The sequence below is a fragment of the Typopeltis vanoorti genome, chromosome 22 (genome assembly GCF_054136105.1).
Source record: "Typopeltis vanoorti isolate ZY-2024b chromosome 22, IOZ_Tvanoo_1.0, whole genome shotgun sequence".
In the NCBI taxonomy this organism is placed as follows: Eukaryota; Metazoa; Arthropoda; class Arachnida; order Uropygi; family Thelyphonidae; genus Typopeltis; species Typopeltis vanoorti.
In genome coordinates this window covers 76,801,875-76,822,315 of record NC_143570.1, presented here as the reverse complement: position 1 = coordinate 76,822,315, position 20,441 = coordinate 76,801,875, and the positions used below count along the sequence as shown (strand labels likewise).

Below are 20,441 nucleotides of genomic sequence, written 5' to 3'. Positions count from 1 at the left end.
CTGATTTGATATTTATATAAAATAACTTTATTTTGTTTTTTAAGCCTATTTGCTTTGATCTCCATATTTTCCGTAACATATTAAAGTTATCTGTGTTCTCTGCAGCTTGGATTTTATATCTTCCTCTACTCCTCCTTGATTACTTATTTTTGATCCTCGGTAATTAAAGTTCCATAGACTAAAATACACAAACATCATTCAAAAGAAAATGAGAGTTTGAGAACAGGAACCAAACCTTGGAGATTCAGTGGCAATCCCTGAAGAAAACACTGATTGATTCAGCCAGAGAGGCATGAGACATTGTGTGACATAATGGGTTGTCTGTAAGGATAGAAAAATCAGAACTCCATGGTGAATTAGTTAAAGAGGCAGTGAAAGAAAAGAAGAAAATATGTCAAAAGTTCCTGGCAAATAAGTCAGCTTGTGCTCTTAGAGAATACAGAGACAAATGTAAAAAAGCTAAACACTGTGTAAAACTAGCTAAACAAAGTCATGGGAAGACTTTGATAAGAACATAGAAAATAAATATCAAGAAGATGGCAAAATATTCTGGAGGTTGTTGAAGCAGCTCAGAAATGGAGGAAAGAGTGTTGTAAAAGGAATCAGAGATGATAAAGTTGACATGAAAACGGGAGAAACAGATATCCTTGAAGTATGGCGTAATTACTTCGAAAAAAAGCTATCAAAAGCCTGAAAGTGGAAAGGTAGCAGGAGTAGATGATATTCGACCAGAAATGCTCACGTATGGAGGTATAAAAGTCTTACAGAGGCTGCACTGTATAGTTCAGAAGACCTGTACAGAGGGATGAATTCTGGATGATTGGAACAGAGCTTTCATAGTACCATATATAAAAAGGGAAATAAGACTGAATGTGAGAATTACAGAGGCATTTCATTACTGAGTGTTCCTGATAAGATATATGCAAGTATACTTGAGAAACGGTCGAGAAGTATTGTGGAAGAGAAGCTTGGTGAAGAACAAGCTGGATTCAGGCCAAATAGAGACTTTCAGGATCAGATTTTAACTTTACCACAGATAGTTGAGAAATCATGGGAGTATTACAAAAATCTGTATTTAAGTTTTGTTGATCTGGAAAGAACATATGACAAGGTGCCAAGAGAGAAGCTTTTCAAAACACTACAGTTAATGGTGTCAATGTGGCATTATATGAAGCTATACTTAGTCTTTATTTGAGTATTTTAAGTTGATTTGAGTAATTTGAGTAATTGTAAATCAGCAGTTAGAATTGAAGGAAGTACACGAAGATGGTTTAATGTTAATCTGGTGTCACACAAGGATGTACATTGTCCCCTCTGTTATTCATTATCTATATGGATCACATTATGAAGGAAAGCAGTATTAAACCTGATATGAGAATTGGAGATGTTAATCTCAGCTCTTTGCTTTTTGCGGATGATGTTATACTTATAAATAAATCCACCACAAGTGTGCTAGATTCCTTGACTAAATTGAATAACTGTTGTAATAGATACGGTAGGAGGGTCAGCAGTAACAAGACAAAGACAATGAAAATAGGCAGAATCATTGAAAATATATACTATATTGTGAATGGAGAACTTATTGAACAAATAAAACATTTCAGCTATTTAGGCACGATTTTTAGTGAAGGTGGTAAATTAAATATGGAAATAGAGAACAGAATCAACAAAGCTAGTATGGTAGGAAGTCAACTGAATAAATTTATATATTCAGTTGACTTCATGAAATTAGCTGTATGCAATACAGTGTTCAAACTAATTTTAACTTATGGATCTGAGAGCTGGGTTAGAAGTAAAACACTTGACCAAAGACTAGAGACAGCAGATATAAGAGTCCTGAGAAAGATTTGGGGCATGAACAAATGGCAGCAATGGCAACATTATATTAAAAACGAGGATATTAGGAAAGAACTTGATATTGTCAGCATCGAGGAATGCGTTAGCAGAGCTGATCTCAGGTGGTATGGTCAGAATGGGAGAGGAACGATTAGCAAAACAAGTGTTCTCTGCCCAGTTGGCGGAAAAAAGACCCAGAGGAAGACCAAGGTGGATTGATACTGTAAAAAAGTGCCTTAGAAGATAGAAATATAAGATCTGATAATGTTGGAGTTTTGACAATTAACAGACTGATTTGGAGGAAAATTGTAGATAGAAAGTTAGTAATGATGTTAATTTTTCATGTAGTAATATCATAATATCCTGTACACCCCTTGAGGATATATATCAGGAATTTGATGATGATGATGATAATGGTAATTAAAGTTCTCCAATGTTTTTAAAATTTGACCATCCAGTATTATGTCTTCTTTTTGTTTATTATTTATTTTCATTATTTTTTTGTTTTGATTTTATTTATTCTTAATCTAATAGTCAAGGCTTCTTTGTTGAGTTTTATTGTTTATCTGTCTTCATATGTTGTTGTATATATGCCAGTAAACATTCATCATCTGCAAAATCAAGGTTCACGTAGCTATTCTATTAAATTCCACTGTATTTCTTTTGTGTTTATCATGGGATTTCTCATAACCCAGTCTATACAACAATAAGAAATATTGTTGGGGAGAGAATATGGCCCTGTCTTAACTCTTGTTTTAATTTCAAAATTTTCTGAAAGTTCTCCATTGTGTTTGATTTGTATTTTATTTTTTTCATAATTTTTTTTACTATGTTGGTAATTTTACATGATATACCATAATATCACATTAATTTCTACATTGTTTCTCTGTCAATGCTTTCAAAAGCTTTTTTGAAATCAACCAAGTTGATATAAAGATTTGACTGTTCTGTTATTATTCTAAGTGTTGTTATCTGATTTATACATGACCTGTTGGCTCTAAACCCTGCTTGTGTTTCTCTTAGCTTTTGGTGTATTTATTTATTTATTTTTTCATAAAAATATTCTTGTTAGTATTTTGCTTGTTGTATTTAATAATGATATTCCTCTTCAATTATTGCAGTCAGTTAAATCTCTTTTTTTTTTCTTTTTTTTTTTTTTTGTATTTTGATCAGTAACCTGGTATTCCATCCATTTGGTCTTCTTCATTCCATATTAGTTGAAAAATAGATAGATTATATTCACAGTTACATCTATATCTGCTTTTAGTAGTTCCTTTGGTATACCACCTATACCAGCTGCATTTCCATTCTTACATTCTTTTATGCTTCTTGTATTTCACTTTTTTTTTTTTATTTCTTTGGTGTCTATTTTTGATATTTTTCTTTTCTTTTTGGTATTTGAAGTTCTTTTTCAGGTTTTTCTCTATTTATTATCTCTTTGAAGTACCCATCTTTCTATTTTCTTTTTATTGTTGTTTATTTTATTTCCTTGTTTGCCTTTAATAATATCTTTTCTTCTTCTTTTCTTGCCTGCCATTGTTCTTGTAATATGATATAATGTTTTAGTATCACCTCTATTAGCTGCAATTTTTGCCTCATTTAGTAGGTTTTTATAAAGTCTTATCTCTTTTTTTTACATTTTTCTTAATTTCTTTATATTTCTCTTGTAAGCTGATGTTATTTTTATCTTGTATTATTATTTTTTCTTTCTTTCTCTCTTCAATTTTGAGTTTTGTGTATGAAGTCTTCTTTGTCTTCTTCTGTGCACTCCTAGTATTTTTTCTGTGGCTTCATGGTATATATTTTTAATAACTTCCCATATTTCTTCAGTGCTTCTGAATTCTTCATGTTCGTTCTATGGTCTGAGTAAGAACTTTGTATCTATTTTTAACCTTTACTGCATATTTTCTTTTAGTTTCTATATTTTTTAGCTCATTTATGTTATACATTCTATCTTTACCTATTGCATTCATTATGTTTTCATGAATCTTATTTTAATTTCTCCTATTGCTGAAAAATGTTCTGTGTAAACATCTGCCCCTCTCACTGATCTGACATTTAAAAGAGATCCTCTCCATTTCTTTTTATCATTATGTGATCAATTTGGTTATATTTTTCCATCGGGTACTATCCATGATACCTTTATATATATTTTTATGGTTAAAGATGGATTCTCCTATTACTTATTCATTCTCCATGCAGAAATCCAGTAACATCTCTCCATTTTCATTTATATTTCCTACACCTTCTTTTCCCATTATCATTTCTCTACCTGTAAGATCATTTCCTCTTTTAGCATTTAGATCCCATTACTATAATTTCTATAATCTGTAGGATTTGTGTTATCTATTGTTTTTTGGAATATATCATAAAATTCATATTTTTTTCTTTTTTATCAGCATTATTAGTTGGTGCAAATACATTTATAATTACTTTATAGAATCTTGAGTTAAATCTTGCTCTAATTTATCTTTCTGTAATTGGTTCCCATTCTATCATTGCGGCTTTTGCTTTACTGGACATCATTATTGCCACTCCTTTTGCATGTGCACTCACTAACCTCATCTTTGTTTCCAGTATATATTATTGTTTCTCCTGAAATCAACTGGATTGATTCCTGTCCATTCTATCTTGTCTCGCTTATTCCCAATATTTGAATTTTGTAGTCTTTCATTTCTTGGGCTATGTTGGCTGCTTTTGATGTTTCATACATAGACCTCACATTCAAACATCCAAATTTGTATTGTGTTTTTGACTCCAAACAATATCTATCTCTCCCTCTTGGTTTTCGAGTCTTGTCCAAATTTTCTGTTGTATTCCTCAATTCCCTACTTCCTCTATAAGAACTGTCACTAGGGAATGTCATTCTCATCACTTTGTCTTCATTTAGTATTACATTTTGGTCATATTTTTCTGTGGTCCTGGTTTCCATAGCATAGCACTTTTTTATGAGGATGGCTTGCTAACACCTTTTGCTCAACCTTCACATATTTACCCAGGCTTGGGACCAGCATAATGTGGCATAGTCATATCATGGCTAGCTTTTAGCATTGTAGTATTTTAATAAAAAATAAATTCCAAATTTTGTCATGACCAGTACTGATCTTCCTATTAGACTTTTGTACTGACGGCAGTGTAAGTGAAATTCATATTGATGGATGAAAACATACAAATTCTGTTAGCTATAGCAAAAATAGTTTAAAAACGAACAAAATAGAAGTGAAGACAACTAGAGTAAACTGGTATGCTGTTGTGTACAGAATTTTGATTGCCACCATTTTATATTGTATGTTGCTACATAGGCCGGGGGGGGGGGGGGGATCAATGAATGCCGAATACTTTTATAGCCAAGACAAATAAGTAATGATCCTCTACTGAAGAGTAGAGAGAAATTTGGGAGAACTCTGTGGCCACTAAACAAAAGCAATAGTGGGAAACAGAACACAAAGAGAATGGTAGGGAATTATACATCAACCACAGAACGCCACAAGATGGCAAGATTTCAACTTCCTGGTTGGCCACTGGTTTAGTGTACCTGCTCTCCAACCAACAGGTTGTGGATTCAAATCCCACTGTGTGCATGAATATTTGTGGTTGTCTTTCGGTGGGAAATGAATGTCATCGCCCTGTGTGAGACTACCACCCCCTTATTGTGGAGACCTGAAGTGGCTTAAAAAACTTCCATGTTTGGTCTCTAGCCTGCCCACCATACAAAATGTACTATAGGTTTGCAAATAATCTTTCGTGGGTGTCAGCAATATAAAAAAAAACAATGAGAGACATAGCAAAGAACTAAAATAGTAGGAAATTATACAAAATGTTACAATTAATCTTACTTACTTGAATTAAATTAAGGGGATATTAGATCCCACATTGTTTTAAAACCGAATAAGAAACTCAAAGATTGGAATCAGAGAGTTTCATGCCGAATATAGTATAAAAAACTATAAAAGTATCAGCGAATACTAGCGTGAGCTAAATGCAAGTAGTCCTAGAACATAGTACAAACACGGGCAACTCATTGCAAAGGTGGGGAAAGTTCTGATTGCTATTCTTGGTATTTACCATAATGTAAAAACACATTTCATAGGAAATGTATGCTGTTATTACATTATGGTGGGAGGTCACTACCCAGACCGGTTTCAGCCTTTATTGAGGCTTCATCAGTGAGTAGCTAGACCAAATTAATACCAAAGGGTATAGCGAAAAGAACTTATATACGCTGCTATACGAGTTGTCCAAAAGGTGCACCCATTAAGTTGCTTAAATATAAAGAGCCAACAGGCTTCATTTCGGCGATATAAACATTAATTAAATTAAGGGGATATTAGATCCCACATTGTTTTAAAACCGAATAAGAAACTCAAAGATTGGAATCAGAGAGTTTCATGCCGAATATAGTATAAAAAACTATAAAAGTATCGGCGAATACTAGCGTGAGCTAAATGCAAGTAGTCCTAGAACGTGGTACAAACATGGGCAACTCATTACAAAGGTGGGGAAAGTTCTGATTGCTATTCTTGGTATTTACCATAATGTAAAAACACATTTCCTAGGAAATGTATGATGTTATTACATTATGGTGGGAGGTCACTACCCAGACCGGTTTCAGCCTTTATTGAGGCTTCATCAGTGAGTAGCTAGACCAAAAAAAATCACTTACTTTAAATCTTTATAATAAACTAAATATGTGCAATCTGCAACATTAAAATCAAAAATAACTTGAAAACTTCAGCAGTCAGTTACATTTATAATTTATTACAAACTTAATAAGATATGATAATAAGATAATAAGATTTTTATGATAGAGTCGTAATTTACTCTTATCATAAAAAAAAGGAAATGGTAGAAACTGAACAAATGAAATGGTATGGTGGGAAATCGCACATTGACTGACCATGAAGGATTGACAGAAACTATACATAAAGCACCAAGAGGACAATGAAAAAAGTACAAATTCAAACAATACTCGTATCTACGTATATTTTATGCATTCATGACATACTAACTTTTTTTTTATTTAACTTTTTCTTAATTTTTTCGATATTTCTAAGCTACGAGGTTCATCTGCCAGTTTTTTTTTCAAATTGTCGAAATCTCTTAAAAATTTTCCGATATATTTAAAAAAATGCATATAAGTGGATCCACAATTCAAACCTGCATTCTTGAACGGTCAACTGGATATATATATTTCTTTATAATCTATTTTTGTTGTTGTTGGTTTATTTCAGTGTTCAAATTGCAGGTTGTGACTCATTAGTAGGTCATGGAATCAATTATTGAGTGGGTTGCAACCAGCATCTTTTAAAATAAAATTGAATGGAAAATATCAGAGTGGACTCACATATTTTGTAGATTTAAAACACGTTGATTAGATTTTGTTACAAGTGTCCAAATCTAACTATAAGGTGCTGCTCTTACAAAGAAGTTGTTTATGATTGCTAAAGGGTTAAGAACAGCATCCATTTGTCTTTTATAGTTAGATTTGGACACTTGTACAAAATCTAATCAACATGGTTTAAATGTGTGTGTGTGTGTGTGTGTGTGTGTGTGTGTGTGTGTGTGTGTGTGTGTGTGTGTGTGTGTTGGGGGGGGGGGGCTTTGTGATGTTTGCCTTCATTAGAGGTCCCTTCTAGCATCAGTCTTTATAAATATTAAAAAAACAATTTTGCTGTCGCACCGATGTCAGTTATGAATTATCAGTGCAGTTTTTCAGAAAGCATATTATCAAATGGGACTTTTTTAAAGTTTGCAAGTAACTCCATAACATTTAAATCAGAAGTAAAAATTACCCATAGAATAGATTGTTTTATTATGAGAAGAAAAGCGAAATGAAGAGAAATATACAGAGGTATATTTAAGTTCACCTGCTGGATATGAAAATGTAGGCTTTTTCACATCCCACTTGAAAAGCACAAGAGCCTATACCAAACTTATGCCATGTATGGGCAAAATGGTGACAATTAATCAAAAAAATAAAAGAAAAATTAGGAAATAATTTATTTAATGCAATGGGTGTACTTGGTTTTATAAGTTTATTCCAATATGAAATACACAAAAATGGAATAAACTCATAAAACCAAGTACACCCATTACATTAAATAAATTATTTCCTAATTTCTGTTTTTTTATTATTTATTTGGAGGTTGGTGTTTTTTTTTTATCTATGTTGTATTTTTTTAATCTATGTATTTAAATGTTAAAATGTAGTCAGGGTATGTGCACTTCTGTGCATGTGTATGTACTGGGTCACAATGTAAAATGCATTTCTTATTGTGGGTCATGAACAAAAAAAAAATTCAAAAACAAAAGCACTGGTTTATTTGTATGTATATAAGTAGTTGTGTGTGTGTGTGTGTGTGTGTGTGTGTGTGTATATATATATATAATATTCATCCAAGCTTGATTTGCTTCCTCAGCCTTAAATAAAAGGCTGGTTTTATTTCACTAATTCGAGCCCTACCCAAGGGCCTATGAATTGTGGAAATGCCTTCTGAATATGAATGCTGTGCTCAACAAAGCGGCCTTTTACAACTACCTGGTTTTGAATCCATCTGATTCAAGTGCTTCCAGATGTTTTTTTAGTGTTTTGGGCATGGTGCCTAAAGCACTTATTATTATGGGAACAACTTTTGTTTTCTTTTGCCAAATTCGTTCAACTTCGATTTGCAACTCACAGCACTTTGTAATTTTTTCAGTTTCTTTTTCGTCAATTTGGCTATCTCCTGGTACTGATATTTATAAACTGAACACTTATTTTCACCTTTTTCAACCAATGTTATATCAGGTGTATTACATTCCAAGCTTTTGTTAGTTTGGATTTTGAAATCCCAGAGTATTTTAGTTTTTTCATTCTCAATCACCTTTTGGTCAACTTTATGCTTCCAATAGTTTTTAGATACTTTAAATCCATGCTTTTTACATAAATACCAGTGAATTATCTTAGCCATATTATCGTGCCTTTTACGGTACTCAGTTTGTTTGTGCGATTTTGCTACACCCACTTATAATGTGGTCTACCATTTCTTCCTTCTCTTTGTACAATCTGCATTTGCTGTCTTCTTGATATATATATATTCTTCTTTTTTATGTTTAATTACATATATATGTATATATTTATACCTTATATATAAACACACACACCCTCATATATATCAAGGTTGAATTTTTTGGAAGCTTGCACACAACACTTTTTGCTCATATACAGATCGGTTAATAAACATTGGTTTTGTCATGTAATCATCTGATGCATTACTACAAAACAGTAAAGTAATTCTATCTTTGGAAACTTTGAATCCAGGAGCTGATCTTTCATTTTTCGAAATATAGGTGCGTTTTTGCATTTTTTTTCCAATATAACCCAGATTCATCCGTATTGAACACCTGATCTACACTGTTTAAAAGTTCTGCAGGGTATTTCTGGGCAGCTTCAACATCTGCTATTGCTGATTCTCTCTGGATTTTAAGATTATACAAAGAAAACTGCTTTTTAAAGTTTTCGAACCAATCCTTACTGGCAGAAAATCCATGCTAAGAGATTTCTTCTGAAGAATCTTGATCAAGTTCTTTTAAATGTTTATAAACTTTGATAGCTTTTTGCTTAATAAGGTGTCCATCCAAAGGAATTTTCTTTTGAGTGCAGTCTTCTATCCAAATCATTAGAGATTTCTCCATTTTTTCTATTAGAATATCTCGAACATGAGAAATGCGCTTTGCACTTACCATTGACCCAGCAATAACACTTTCTCGGATTTTATGTTCATTTTGTTTGATTGTCCAATTTGTTGATTCATTTAAATTTAGAGTCCTTGCAACAACTCCTGGTTTTTCTCCAATTTTCAACCGATCCAAGATTTTAATTTTTTCTTTGAGAGAAATGAATTTCCTCTTCAGTGTTGGTTTTTTACCTTTCGTTGCAGTTTTAGTGGCCATTATAATAAAAATAAACTTTTACAATAAAAAAAAAAGCATAACATATGTATGTAACTCACCAGAAAATAAACTGCTCTGCTTGAGAATAACACACTTATGATTTTAAATGCGCTTTCCTGGCAGAAAACTAAGACAATTTTCAACGATAAACACTTTATACAGTAAACCCTAGATGGCACGTCAACGATTTACAGGTGATATCCTTTTATACACTTATAAATTATTCATGTTTTTTTTTTAATTGTTACAATACGTACAAGCTGAATTTTGTTTTACACAAGACAGCAGCTATAAAAACATGCATATGATTGGTGCGGTATTAACAAAAGATTGCAGGACCCAAAGACAAAAGCAACCGACAGGTGTTGAGTTGAAATGCTAATTCTCTTCAATTGAATTCCATAACATCTGAAATTGTCATAACAACATTCACCATTAGTTTTAACACATTCGCAAGGGTGTCATTTATTGTTCCGATGGAACTTCTCATTACTGACTGGCTCAACTCACACAGTTTCAAGAGTTCGCCTGCCACCTCTTGTTTGAGGTGGCAGGCGAACTCACACATTCATTATATGGCATGTTTCAATTCTTGGTAGTCTTTTATTTTAAGTTAGCCTTTGTGATCTGTCATAATGACATCGAGAATTTCAAATGCAATAAAAAAACACTTATTTCATAATTGAAAAATTGGACAATAGTTTTTAGTTAGATACTGTGTTTCGGTGCAACATATGGTTTTGCTCAAGTCTATACAGCATGGTTTCTGTGAGAGGGGACATATGATTTATTAGTTAGCACCGTTTTTATTCCATCTGTCTCTAATTGCACTATTTGTTGAGAATGACACAGAATGCAAAAGCCCTCTGTACAGTACCTTATTCTGCGATACAATAAAATTAAATTCGATACTCTTATAACTACTTGTGCGATACGAGCAGACACAAATTTAACGAAGATAAAATTTGATTTTTAAGTCCTGTGGTGAAAAATATGAAAAAAAAAAAAATGAAAAAAAAATTAAGGGTTACTAGAAATTGTAGACTGTGTTATATCGAAATCGCGTTGAACAAGGGATACCACAATTTCTAGACCGTGTTGTATAAGTACCACGCTATAAGAGGGTTACCTGTATCTTAATTTAATAATAATAAAAAAGTGACAAAGGCTTGATTTTGGCATTCATCCTGTAATGCAAAGGACATATTCTTACAGACATGTATAATGCTATGCATTATGGGTAGAGTCACTACCCAGACTGGTTTCAACCTTTATTGAAGTCTAATCAGAAGTGGTACCAAGGTTGAAGTAATGCAGAAGTCATATTTCCATATACAAGTAGCCAAAAGGTGTCACACCTTATTACTAAAATACTCTGGATTAGAGATAGATGTTGAAAGTTTTTCCACTTGGTTATATCAGGTCATCCCAAATGTCATTTTTTATACTGTACATGTTCAAACATGTCTTACATGAATTTTAAAGCATTATAAGCACTGCTAAGCTGAAGCAGCCTCATTCTAAGGAATTCCACCTTGTAAGAACATCATGCATAAGTTATTGTTTAAATAACCCTTTATTACTGTTGAGGTCACTGAAGAGCACATTGTGCTTTATGAGTTCAAAGAAAAGGTAACACTGTAAAAAATGTGCAAGAAGTCTATGGTGATAATGTTTTGAATGTGCAAAAGTGCCAGCGATGGTTCCAAAAATTTCGACAAGGGGACTTTTGCTTGAATGACTCCTCTCGCTCTAGACTTCCTGTCTCTCTTGATAATGATATGATATGCTGGAAGTTGCTGTTGCAAGAAATACTAATGCAACTGTTGAAGATTTAGCAAAAGATCTTAATTCATCATCATCGACCATCCATCACCATTTGCAAGATCTTGGAATAGTGTCTAAGTTCTGCTGGTAGATTCCTCACGAACTGATGAACAATATTGATGGGAGCACATCAACATCTGCACTGCTCTTTATTCTTGAGAGCTTCAGTCTCCGTTTTTGAGTCGTGTAGTCACTGGTGATGAAAAGTGGATACTTTGCAAGAATGTTAAGTGCTGAAGGCAGTGCGTTCATTCAGGAGAACAGGCTAAACTCAGCCAAAACAAGACCCTCACCCTCAGAATGGTGAAGGTCTTGTTTTGCATTTGTCTGTTAAGCATTTGAAGTCTTGCCACAAAATCAATCAATCACAGCTGAAGTATACTGTGAACAACTCGATTGGTTGAATAAAAAACTGAAATAAAAGAGGTGTTCTCTGGTCATTCAAAGTGTGTTGTTTATAACCATGATAACGCATGCCCCCATAGTGCAAGAATCACCTGTACCAAGATTGAGGAACTTGGCTAGGAAAAGCTTCCATATCCTCTGTATTCTTCTGATCCTGCACCTTCAGATTAACACTTATTTTGAAGTTTGCAGCATTTCATTAATGAAAAACAATATGATACATTAGAGGCACTGAAATTGAGCCTATGCGACTTTTTTTTTTTTTTTTTTACTTCCAAACCTCCTGAATTCTATAGAAATAGCATTATGAAGCTTTCACAGTGTAGGGAGAGCATTATTCATTCAGATGGAGTATATACTTGATTAAATCAGCAAGTGTTTTATCTTTTATAACCTTTCAAAACTTAATGCTTAAAACATTGCTTTTGGGATGACCTGATAAAGATGGCAAGAAATTATATTCTTAGTTTAATTTTAATCCTTTATCCAAGTGTAAGCAAACAAAGTTTGCACGTGAAGTAACTAGACATCTGGGCAACTGGTATATAGAGGCTAATGACTTCACATCACCTGCCTTCGGTCTGGGTAGTAACCCTTCCCATAATGTATAGCATTATAAATGTCCATAAGGATATGTGTTTTGCATTATGTGATATGAAGGCAAGCGATGTGAAGTCATTAGCCTCTATATATGATTTGCCAAGTTGTGAAGTTACTTCACATACAAACTTTGTTTGCTTACACTTGAATAAAGGATTTAACAAAGAATATAATTTCTTAGCATCTTTAATTTTTAGAGAACCACAGTGCTATTCATATAAGATGTAGAAATTTTTTTCACTTGGTTATAAAGTAAATTATACTTGACAAGAAATTATATCTAGTTTAATCCTTTACCCATGTGTGAGCAAACAAAGTTTGCAGCTGAAGTATCTTCACAACTAGGCTACTTGTATATAGAGACTGTTGACTTTACATCAACCCTTAATCTTCAGTATTTAAAAGCACACTTCCTTTTGGATGTTTATGTTGCTCTGCATTATGGGAAGCATCACTACCCACTAGTTTCAACCTTTATTGAGGTCTCATTGATGGTAGTCAGACCCAAGAAGATACCAAGGGAAACAAGTAGCTTAGTCATGAAGATACTTCACGGGCAAATTTTGTTTGATTATACTTGGCTAAAGGATTAAACAAAAATATAATTTGCTTTCTGGAACTATCTCTGATCCAGAGTATTTTAATAATAAGGTGATACGCTTTTTGCTACTTGTATATGAAAAATATTTGTTTTCTTTATTACTAATTAGTAAAAATAGACATATGGCTTTATTTCAGTGATGTAAAATTACATAGGCAGTGTGGATATTAGATCTGACATTATTTCAAAGCTTTGTATAATGTTTAGAACTTATGAAAGTTTCATAAAATTGACCAGAGAGCTTACGAGGATACAATCCTCGGCATCAGAGATGACTTAGCTTGCACTGCTTAAGTCATGAGACCAAGCATCCATATATTCACTTTTATTAGTGCAATTTTTATTAAAGTTTCACACTTTAGTAATTACATTTATGCATTAACCAAGAATTCACTTACGAAAAATGCATTTGATTTCCTTAATAGTGAATGAGAGTTTTTGCTCTCTTAAAGTTTTCACCTGGTCTCTGAAGAGAACTAACCAGCTCAAAACAGCTATTATGGCCGTGATATTTGTAAAGATACCCTCACATGCAAACTTGAAATTTTCTGAAGATGCTGATAAATGAACTTGGGTCTCAGTGCCAGTCACCTAAAGTAAAAGTGGACTACATGACACCTGAGTGCCAAGGCTTCCATGGCATCAAAGAAATTCAAAACACGGACCTTTGCAATTTAAGAAAAGTGTAATTATGGTCTTTTGAGATGTGCATGGTATTTCATTGATGAACTTTTTATCAGAGTTGAGATATTTAATGTAGACCATTACTGAATTGAAATACACTGGATAAAGTAAGAAGAGTTATTGCTGACAAAGCTATAATGATGTTCCATGACAGCACAGTTCAGAGGAGATGCAGACCCAGCATAATTCTGTCATGTTTGATAAAAAAAAATAATAATGAAATAAAAATATATGTGTATTTTTTAGAGTTAAGATCATTTTATTATATTTATGGTCAAGATTTCCTTGACTAATATGGTATTACACTGGTTTTTGACTGGTAGTTCTTCAACATGTGTGCAAATCAAATGGAAATAATAATAAAATTAAATGAAGGTGTATGCATGTGGGCAAACAGTTGTATTTCAGTAGTAAAAATTGCTGTCACAGTTACTTTGTTACTTTTAGAACATCCCTATCTTATGAAATATTACAGTGTTTGCTTTAAAAAAGAAGCCAGCTGAAAACGTTAATGCCGAAAATCAGCATAAACATGTGCTAATTTCACATTATTAATCATTATTAATCCTTTCTTTTAGGGTTACACGGTGATCAGCATTCATTTTAAAAATGTTTATGGAATTTACAACCGTGTTAAAAAACTTTTTTATTATCCCGACGTTTCTATCTTCACATCAAGATCATCATCTGGGGCGTACATAAGTATACAGAACAGGCTGAGTTACATCATTAACTGTAAGCTAGAGATCATTCAGGTTATACTATGTTATGATTGCTAAAAAATAATATTTTTGTAGTCTTTAATATTAATCTTGGGATATATTAATATTTTTAAAATTAGTTATTTTAATCTTGTTACATACCTGTACTCTTTTTTTTTTCTTTCTCTCTCTCTCTCTCTTGGAAAATGGCCTGGTTGGTCTAGTAGTTAGCGTATCCCCTCTCCAGCCACAAGGCTGCGGGTTCGAATCCCCTCATGGGCATGAATGTTTGTGATTGTCTGTGAAAATATTAGTGGTGGTGGTCAGCAGTAGATGGCACTGGTGTAGATAATGAAGGTGGTTGGTGGAGATGGAGAGGCAGAGTAGGTCCCCCCCCCCCCTTTCCCCAAAACCCGCTTACCCGTGTCAGAGATCAACTAACTCGGGAACCGGTCGCAAAATGGCTTAGAAAAATTTCCTCTGGTTGCTGACTAGATTCGAAACCAAGTTTTCCTTCGTGTGGCCAAGTGCCGTGGTGTGCAAACACTACATCCACTAAGCTACACAGGCTCTCATAATACAATAAATGTTTGGCAGCCATTACATAAGCCCGTAGATTATTTTATGTTCTATAGTTTTTTTTTTTTTTTTTTTTAAATTAAGCCTTTTATTTTTAAATAGAAGAATTTTTAAAAATCAGCTTTAGTTTAATAAATTTTGTTACTGTACTGTTAACAGTTTTAGCTTATTAGGTGGGCAAATAGCAGTAGAACAAATATTTTTGTACACGTTCATTAAGAATACTGGTGTACAGTGTAATTGAGGAAGAATTACTTCACTGATATCTTTAGTGTTCATGCATATTATGAAGTATCTTAGTGATTTATAATAAATCTTTATTAATAGCCAGAATTTTTTAAAAAATAATTTTCAGTTATACATTTGCATCAAAAATTAACTTACGTGAAATAAAAATATTAGTAATGTTTTCAAGAAACATAACTTTTATATATTACCTAGGAAAAGAAGAATTAGAAGATGAAAATGAAGAAGGCAAAATGCTTGAAGATATGTTCCTTTCCGATGAACTATCTTCTTCTCCAAACAGTGTCCCGGCAGAAGGGAATTCTGATGGTGAAATGGAGAAAGGAATGACATCAAAGTCACATGACATAGCACAGATTTGTATACCACCTAATTCAGAAAATAAACAAATTTCTCTTAATGTGTCAGCTGAGAATTGTAATTTAATAGAAAAGGAAAATACAAGGAATAGTAAAATAGAACTTGAGAATTTTGTATCTTACACTGCCACCAAGAAAACAATACATAATAAACTTTCTGAAGATACTGATAAACAACATTCTGAAGAATCAAATTCAAGAAATTGTTCTCTAAGGAAATTACATTGCAAAACAACTGATAAGGATTGTGATGATAAATCAGTTTTAGCCAATAATTCTGTAGAAACAAGAACAAATAACTTTGTTTCATCTGAGATGTGCGGAACTGTGCAGAATCCCAGTGAAACTTGTAGCCATGCAGATGTACATTATATGACAAGAAAATTGATTGCTAAAGATGTTGAATGTAGTGTGGAACCATTCCATGGGCCAGAAAACACTTTTGATGATGATGTTTATAAAAACAAAATAGCTTCAGTAAACTTAAAGAAGGAAGTATTTAAAGAAATACCAGTTAAATCTGAAACTAATAATAGTATAATTAAACATGTATCTGAATCTCAACCTGGAAAACAAAAATTTTTGTCCTTTGAGAAACAGAACAAAGTATATGAAAATTTCCATGGAGAACTAGCAATTATGAAATCTCAGATGTGTCTTGAAGCTGACAGTATTTTTCCTCTGTCTCCACTACCACCAACTCCACCTCCTCAAACTTTAGAAGGCGAAGTAGATGAAATTACATCACAAGAGGTTGCTCGGTTTTGTAATCCTCAAAATTTTCCTATTTTTCATAGAAATAGAAGATGGGCATTTGCAAATAGTAAGGCTTCACATTTAGTGAAGGATGATAAAATACATGGCCTTGAGAAACAGGAAGTACCCAATAAACCTTATGTTGGAGAAGAAATTGTAAGCCAAAATAATTATACAGAGACATTTGATATATCAACATACAAAAAAAAAGATAAATATTTATATCACCAACAGTCTGAAGGATTTGACCCTCCAGAGTGTACAGATCATTCAGTGTCATCAGCAGATATTGTGACGAAAATCTCTCCTGCAGAGGACAAACAGTCCAAAGATATTCACTCTGAAAAAAATTATATTAAAAATAAAGAAGTTAATATTGATTCTTGTTTTAAAGCAGATATTAAACAAACTGAAGATGGATATATTAAATTATCTTTTCAGCTTCCAGCAGAATCAGATCAAGCAAACCTTAAAGATACATCTTTACATCTAGAAGTCGACCCAGAAACTAACAAATTTTGTGTTTCCTGGCATAATAAGTCTCGAGATAGGCAGAGCCAACCAGTTTGCCAGAGTTTGACAGATCTGAAAAGTCCTAATGAAAACTTAGATAAAAAATGCATTGTAAATTCTGAATCATCTAGTAATAAAAATGCAAGCCATCCTTCTAAAAGTTCATTTTCTGAATTTAAACACATTCAAGAAAATCAGACAAGACACAGTATAGCACAAAAAACTTGTGTTAATTACTCTACCTTATCATCAAGACCTCTCAGAAACAGTTCTGTACCTAATAACTGTCAGCAGCATAAAAATAATCAAAATCAAGTGTTTAAAAAATCTGCAGACATTGAACAGAAACAAACCAATTTGCTTGAAACAGTGAAAAAAGAAAGTTGCCTAAAACAAGAATTTGGGTCCTTAAGATTGTTGGAACATGAAAAGATAAATATCCTTGAAAATGAAAATATGACTAAACGAAAATTGGACCAGGTGGCATCATTTGTCAAAGTTCCAAACTTGAAAAAACCCAGAATGGAGATATCAACTGACAATATAAATTCGCATTCTGGAGAAAAGGAAATTTGCACTGATATGCCACCGATAGAAGCATGCAGTAATGTCACCTTGCTATCTTATGATGCTTCTCGTGTTAATTTTGAAGCTCACTTTAAGCAGAAACATGAAATGGATATACCACAAAATGAAGATGGAGCTATGGATTATACTGAATCCTTAGCGAATAATAAAAAGACCAGTGATTTTAATGTCAAATATGAGGAACTTTCTAAAGAAAAATGTGTGGAGAATGAGGATAATTTGTTGTCTCAGGAAGTGGCAGCTATTTCAGATGTAGGTATGGATGGCAAAGATGCACAAACTCAGTCAATAAATTTAATGCACTTTTGGGATTTGGGGAAATACATTCCAAAACCACACAGTAATGTTCTCACAGTGCTGAAAACAGTGGAACTTATAAGCCGTAGCACTGGAAATGCTGATCCAAAAAAACAAATGGAAAGTGTTTTGTGTTTGTTATTAAATCCAACAGTAGTACCATCCACAGACGATCTTATATCATCAGTATTATATCATCTTTCATTATCCAGAACAAATCCATTTGTTTCTTTTCTCAATGAAAAAATGCCACCTCCATTATTAACAAAAATGGAACACAACCTGGTATCCCTGTTATTTTATATTGATAGCAAACATAGAAAGCATCTTAAAGATCTTCTTACTGGTCTTCAGGTGGCAATACATTCTTATCTCTTCACAGTTGAAACTCCAAAAATGTATGGCATGTCTTCTCTCTGTCGTGTTCACACTGCCATTTGTAGGCATCATTCAAGTATAAGAAGGAGTCGCATCCTGTGTTATGATTTGCTGCATAAAATTCCAAGTATTGCACCCTTCTTGGTTGCTTCAGTAGCAGGAGTTTGGCCAAAAGTGATTAGTTTTCAAAGTACTACAGAAGGTAATATTAAGCATTTAATACTTTTCATTTCTGTTGAGTTCATTTAAAAAAAAAAGACAATGTTGCCTCAATTTCTAAATTAAAAATTTTAAATTATATTTTTGTTTTTTGTAACTAACTTCAAATCAGTCATACTAGACTTTGTACAACTATCATAGCAAACGGCATGAGACACACAGGTGCAGATATAAATGGAACCTATTCATTGATAGAAGTTAAGTTTTTGTCCTGCCTTTACCTATAATACCTGTATTAAATGCATTATGGATAATTATCTATGAATTTCTTGAAAAATATATTATGCAGCATTCTACCTTTGAAGTATTAGTAAGTTCAGCTAATGAAGACAGGCTTCTTATCGATGTCTTAACCTGAATTACATTTCATCTCACAAATGTTCTTTCAGGAACAGGTTGGTGGCTTTCTAGTCATGGAATCACTAGTCATGATTCCATGCACAACTAGTGGATTTAAATTCTCATGAAGATGAGAAGCAACCCCACATCTTTATGTTATCACCTCCAAACTTCAGCAGAACAACACACCCAGGTAGAGTGAGTAGTGTGACTTGTTACACCACAAGACCAATTTCCATTCTTCAGCCTTGTTCTTTGTGCCTTTGTCCATACCACTTGGTATCATATGTTGATTGTTAGCAAAGACTGATTGACTGAAATTCTTTCTTCAAAATTTTTGGCATGTAGTTTTTTTTTATGTGGAAGGACTTGTTGAATTGCTTGAAGCTACTAACATCTCAAAACAGATTTTTTAAAGGTCTGACAGTGAGATGAGATTATCACCCTTCAACTCTGTCACTCACTCAGTATGTAGGTCTACTTGTTGTATCTTGTTCTCAGCATCATCTGTGAACTTCCATTTTTTTTATCATATTATTAGCCCTGACTTGGGAAAATGCTTACTTGCTGTGCAATGGCATGCAGATGCATTTTCTCTAAATGATATCTGACCTGCAGTTCCCCCCAAAATGCTGTTAACTTTTTCTGTGTACTTATCATTCACCGTGGAAGAACAAAATGACTTCTGAGTGAACTGAATCTTCTTTATAGGTCACAGAATTAGCAGTTGTGCAGTCATATTCATCATAGGGATGTCTCATGACTTTTGCTAGAATAATGTGCATGAGACTAGTAAAAAGCACCTTGTCAATAATCCAAATAGATATTATATTTCTTTAAATTCCCTCATTTCATCTCATTATCTGATTTAATATACTCCATCTCTAATCCTTATTTATACCAGATAAGGATTAAAGAATTAATCAGTTCATTAGTAAATCAACAAACAATAAGAAACAGAAAACATTTGAGACGCTTAAAAGTATACTATCTTTTCTTATTATACATGTAACAAATGAATGTAAGATCGAAAAATGTCACTCTTCTTTATCTAGAAAGGTTTTTAGGATCCCCATAATCTATTAATTTTGTTCCTACAAAAACTCATAGTGACTCCATCATCATTACTATCATCATTAGACCTCCATGAACTCAAAAGACTCATTACAGGAAGTGCCTCTCTCTCACACACACACTATGCATTGTATGCAATGAAGCATGTAAGAATAAATTACCTCCTGATAGGAGGAAAATGCGTACTCTCACACACACACACACACACACACACACACACACACACACACACTCATCATCATCATACTGTGACTTAAATGCATTCACTACCTCCATTCTCACCACACTTTCAGACAGTCTATTCCAACCACCTACCATTCTCTGTGCAAAATACTTACTCCTCACATTACCCCACTTCTATCCCTTTGTCATCCCCTCCTTATGCGGCTTCCATGGATTGCTTTTTGTTTCTTTCCCTGCCTCCGCCCATTCTGTGAAAAATCTCACCCACATTAATTCAGTAATTACCTCTTATATGTCCAACTTATAGACCAAATCTGTGCACAC

The 20,441-nt window shown here is 33.2% G+C and overlaps 1 protein-coding gene across 3 annotated transcripts in view; it reads left to right on the top strand.

Moving 5' to 3' along the window:
• LOC150094493 (uncharacterized) overlaps positions 1-20,441 on the top strand; it is a 258,879-nt gene that overhangs the window by 117,735 nt on the left and 120,703 nt on the right. For all 3 annotated transcript variants that reach the window (XM_090411985.1, XM_090411987.1, XM_090411986.1), the window contains one exon: positions 15,607-18,504. In XM_090411985.1, the coding sequence (XP_090268111.1) occupies positions 15,607-18,504 (2,898 nt within the window). The remainder of the gene's footprint in view (positions 1-15,606; positions 18,505-20,441) is intronic.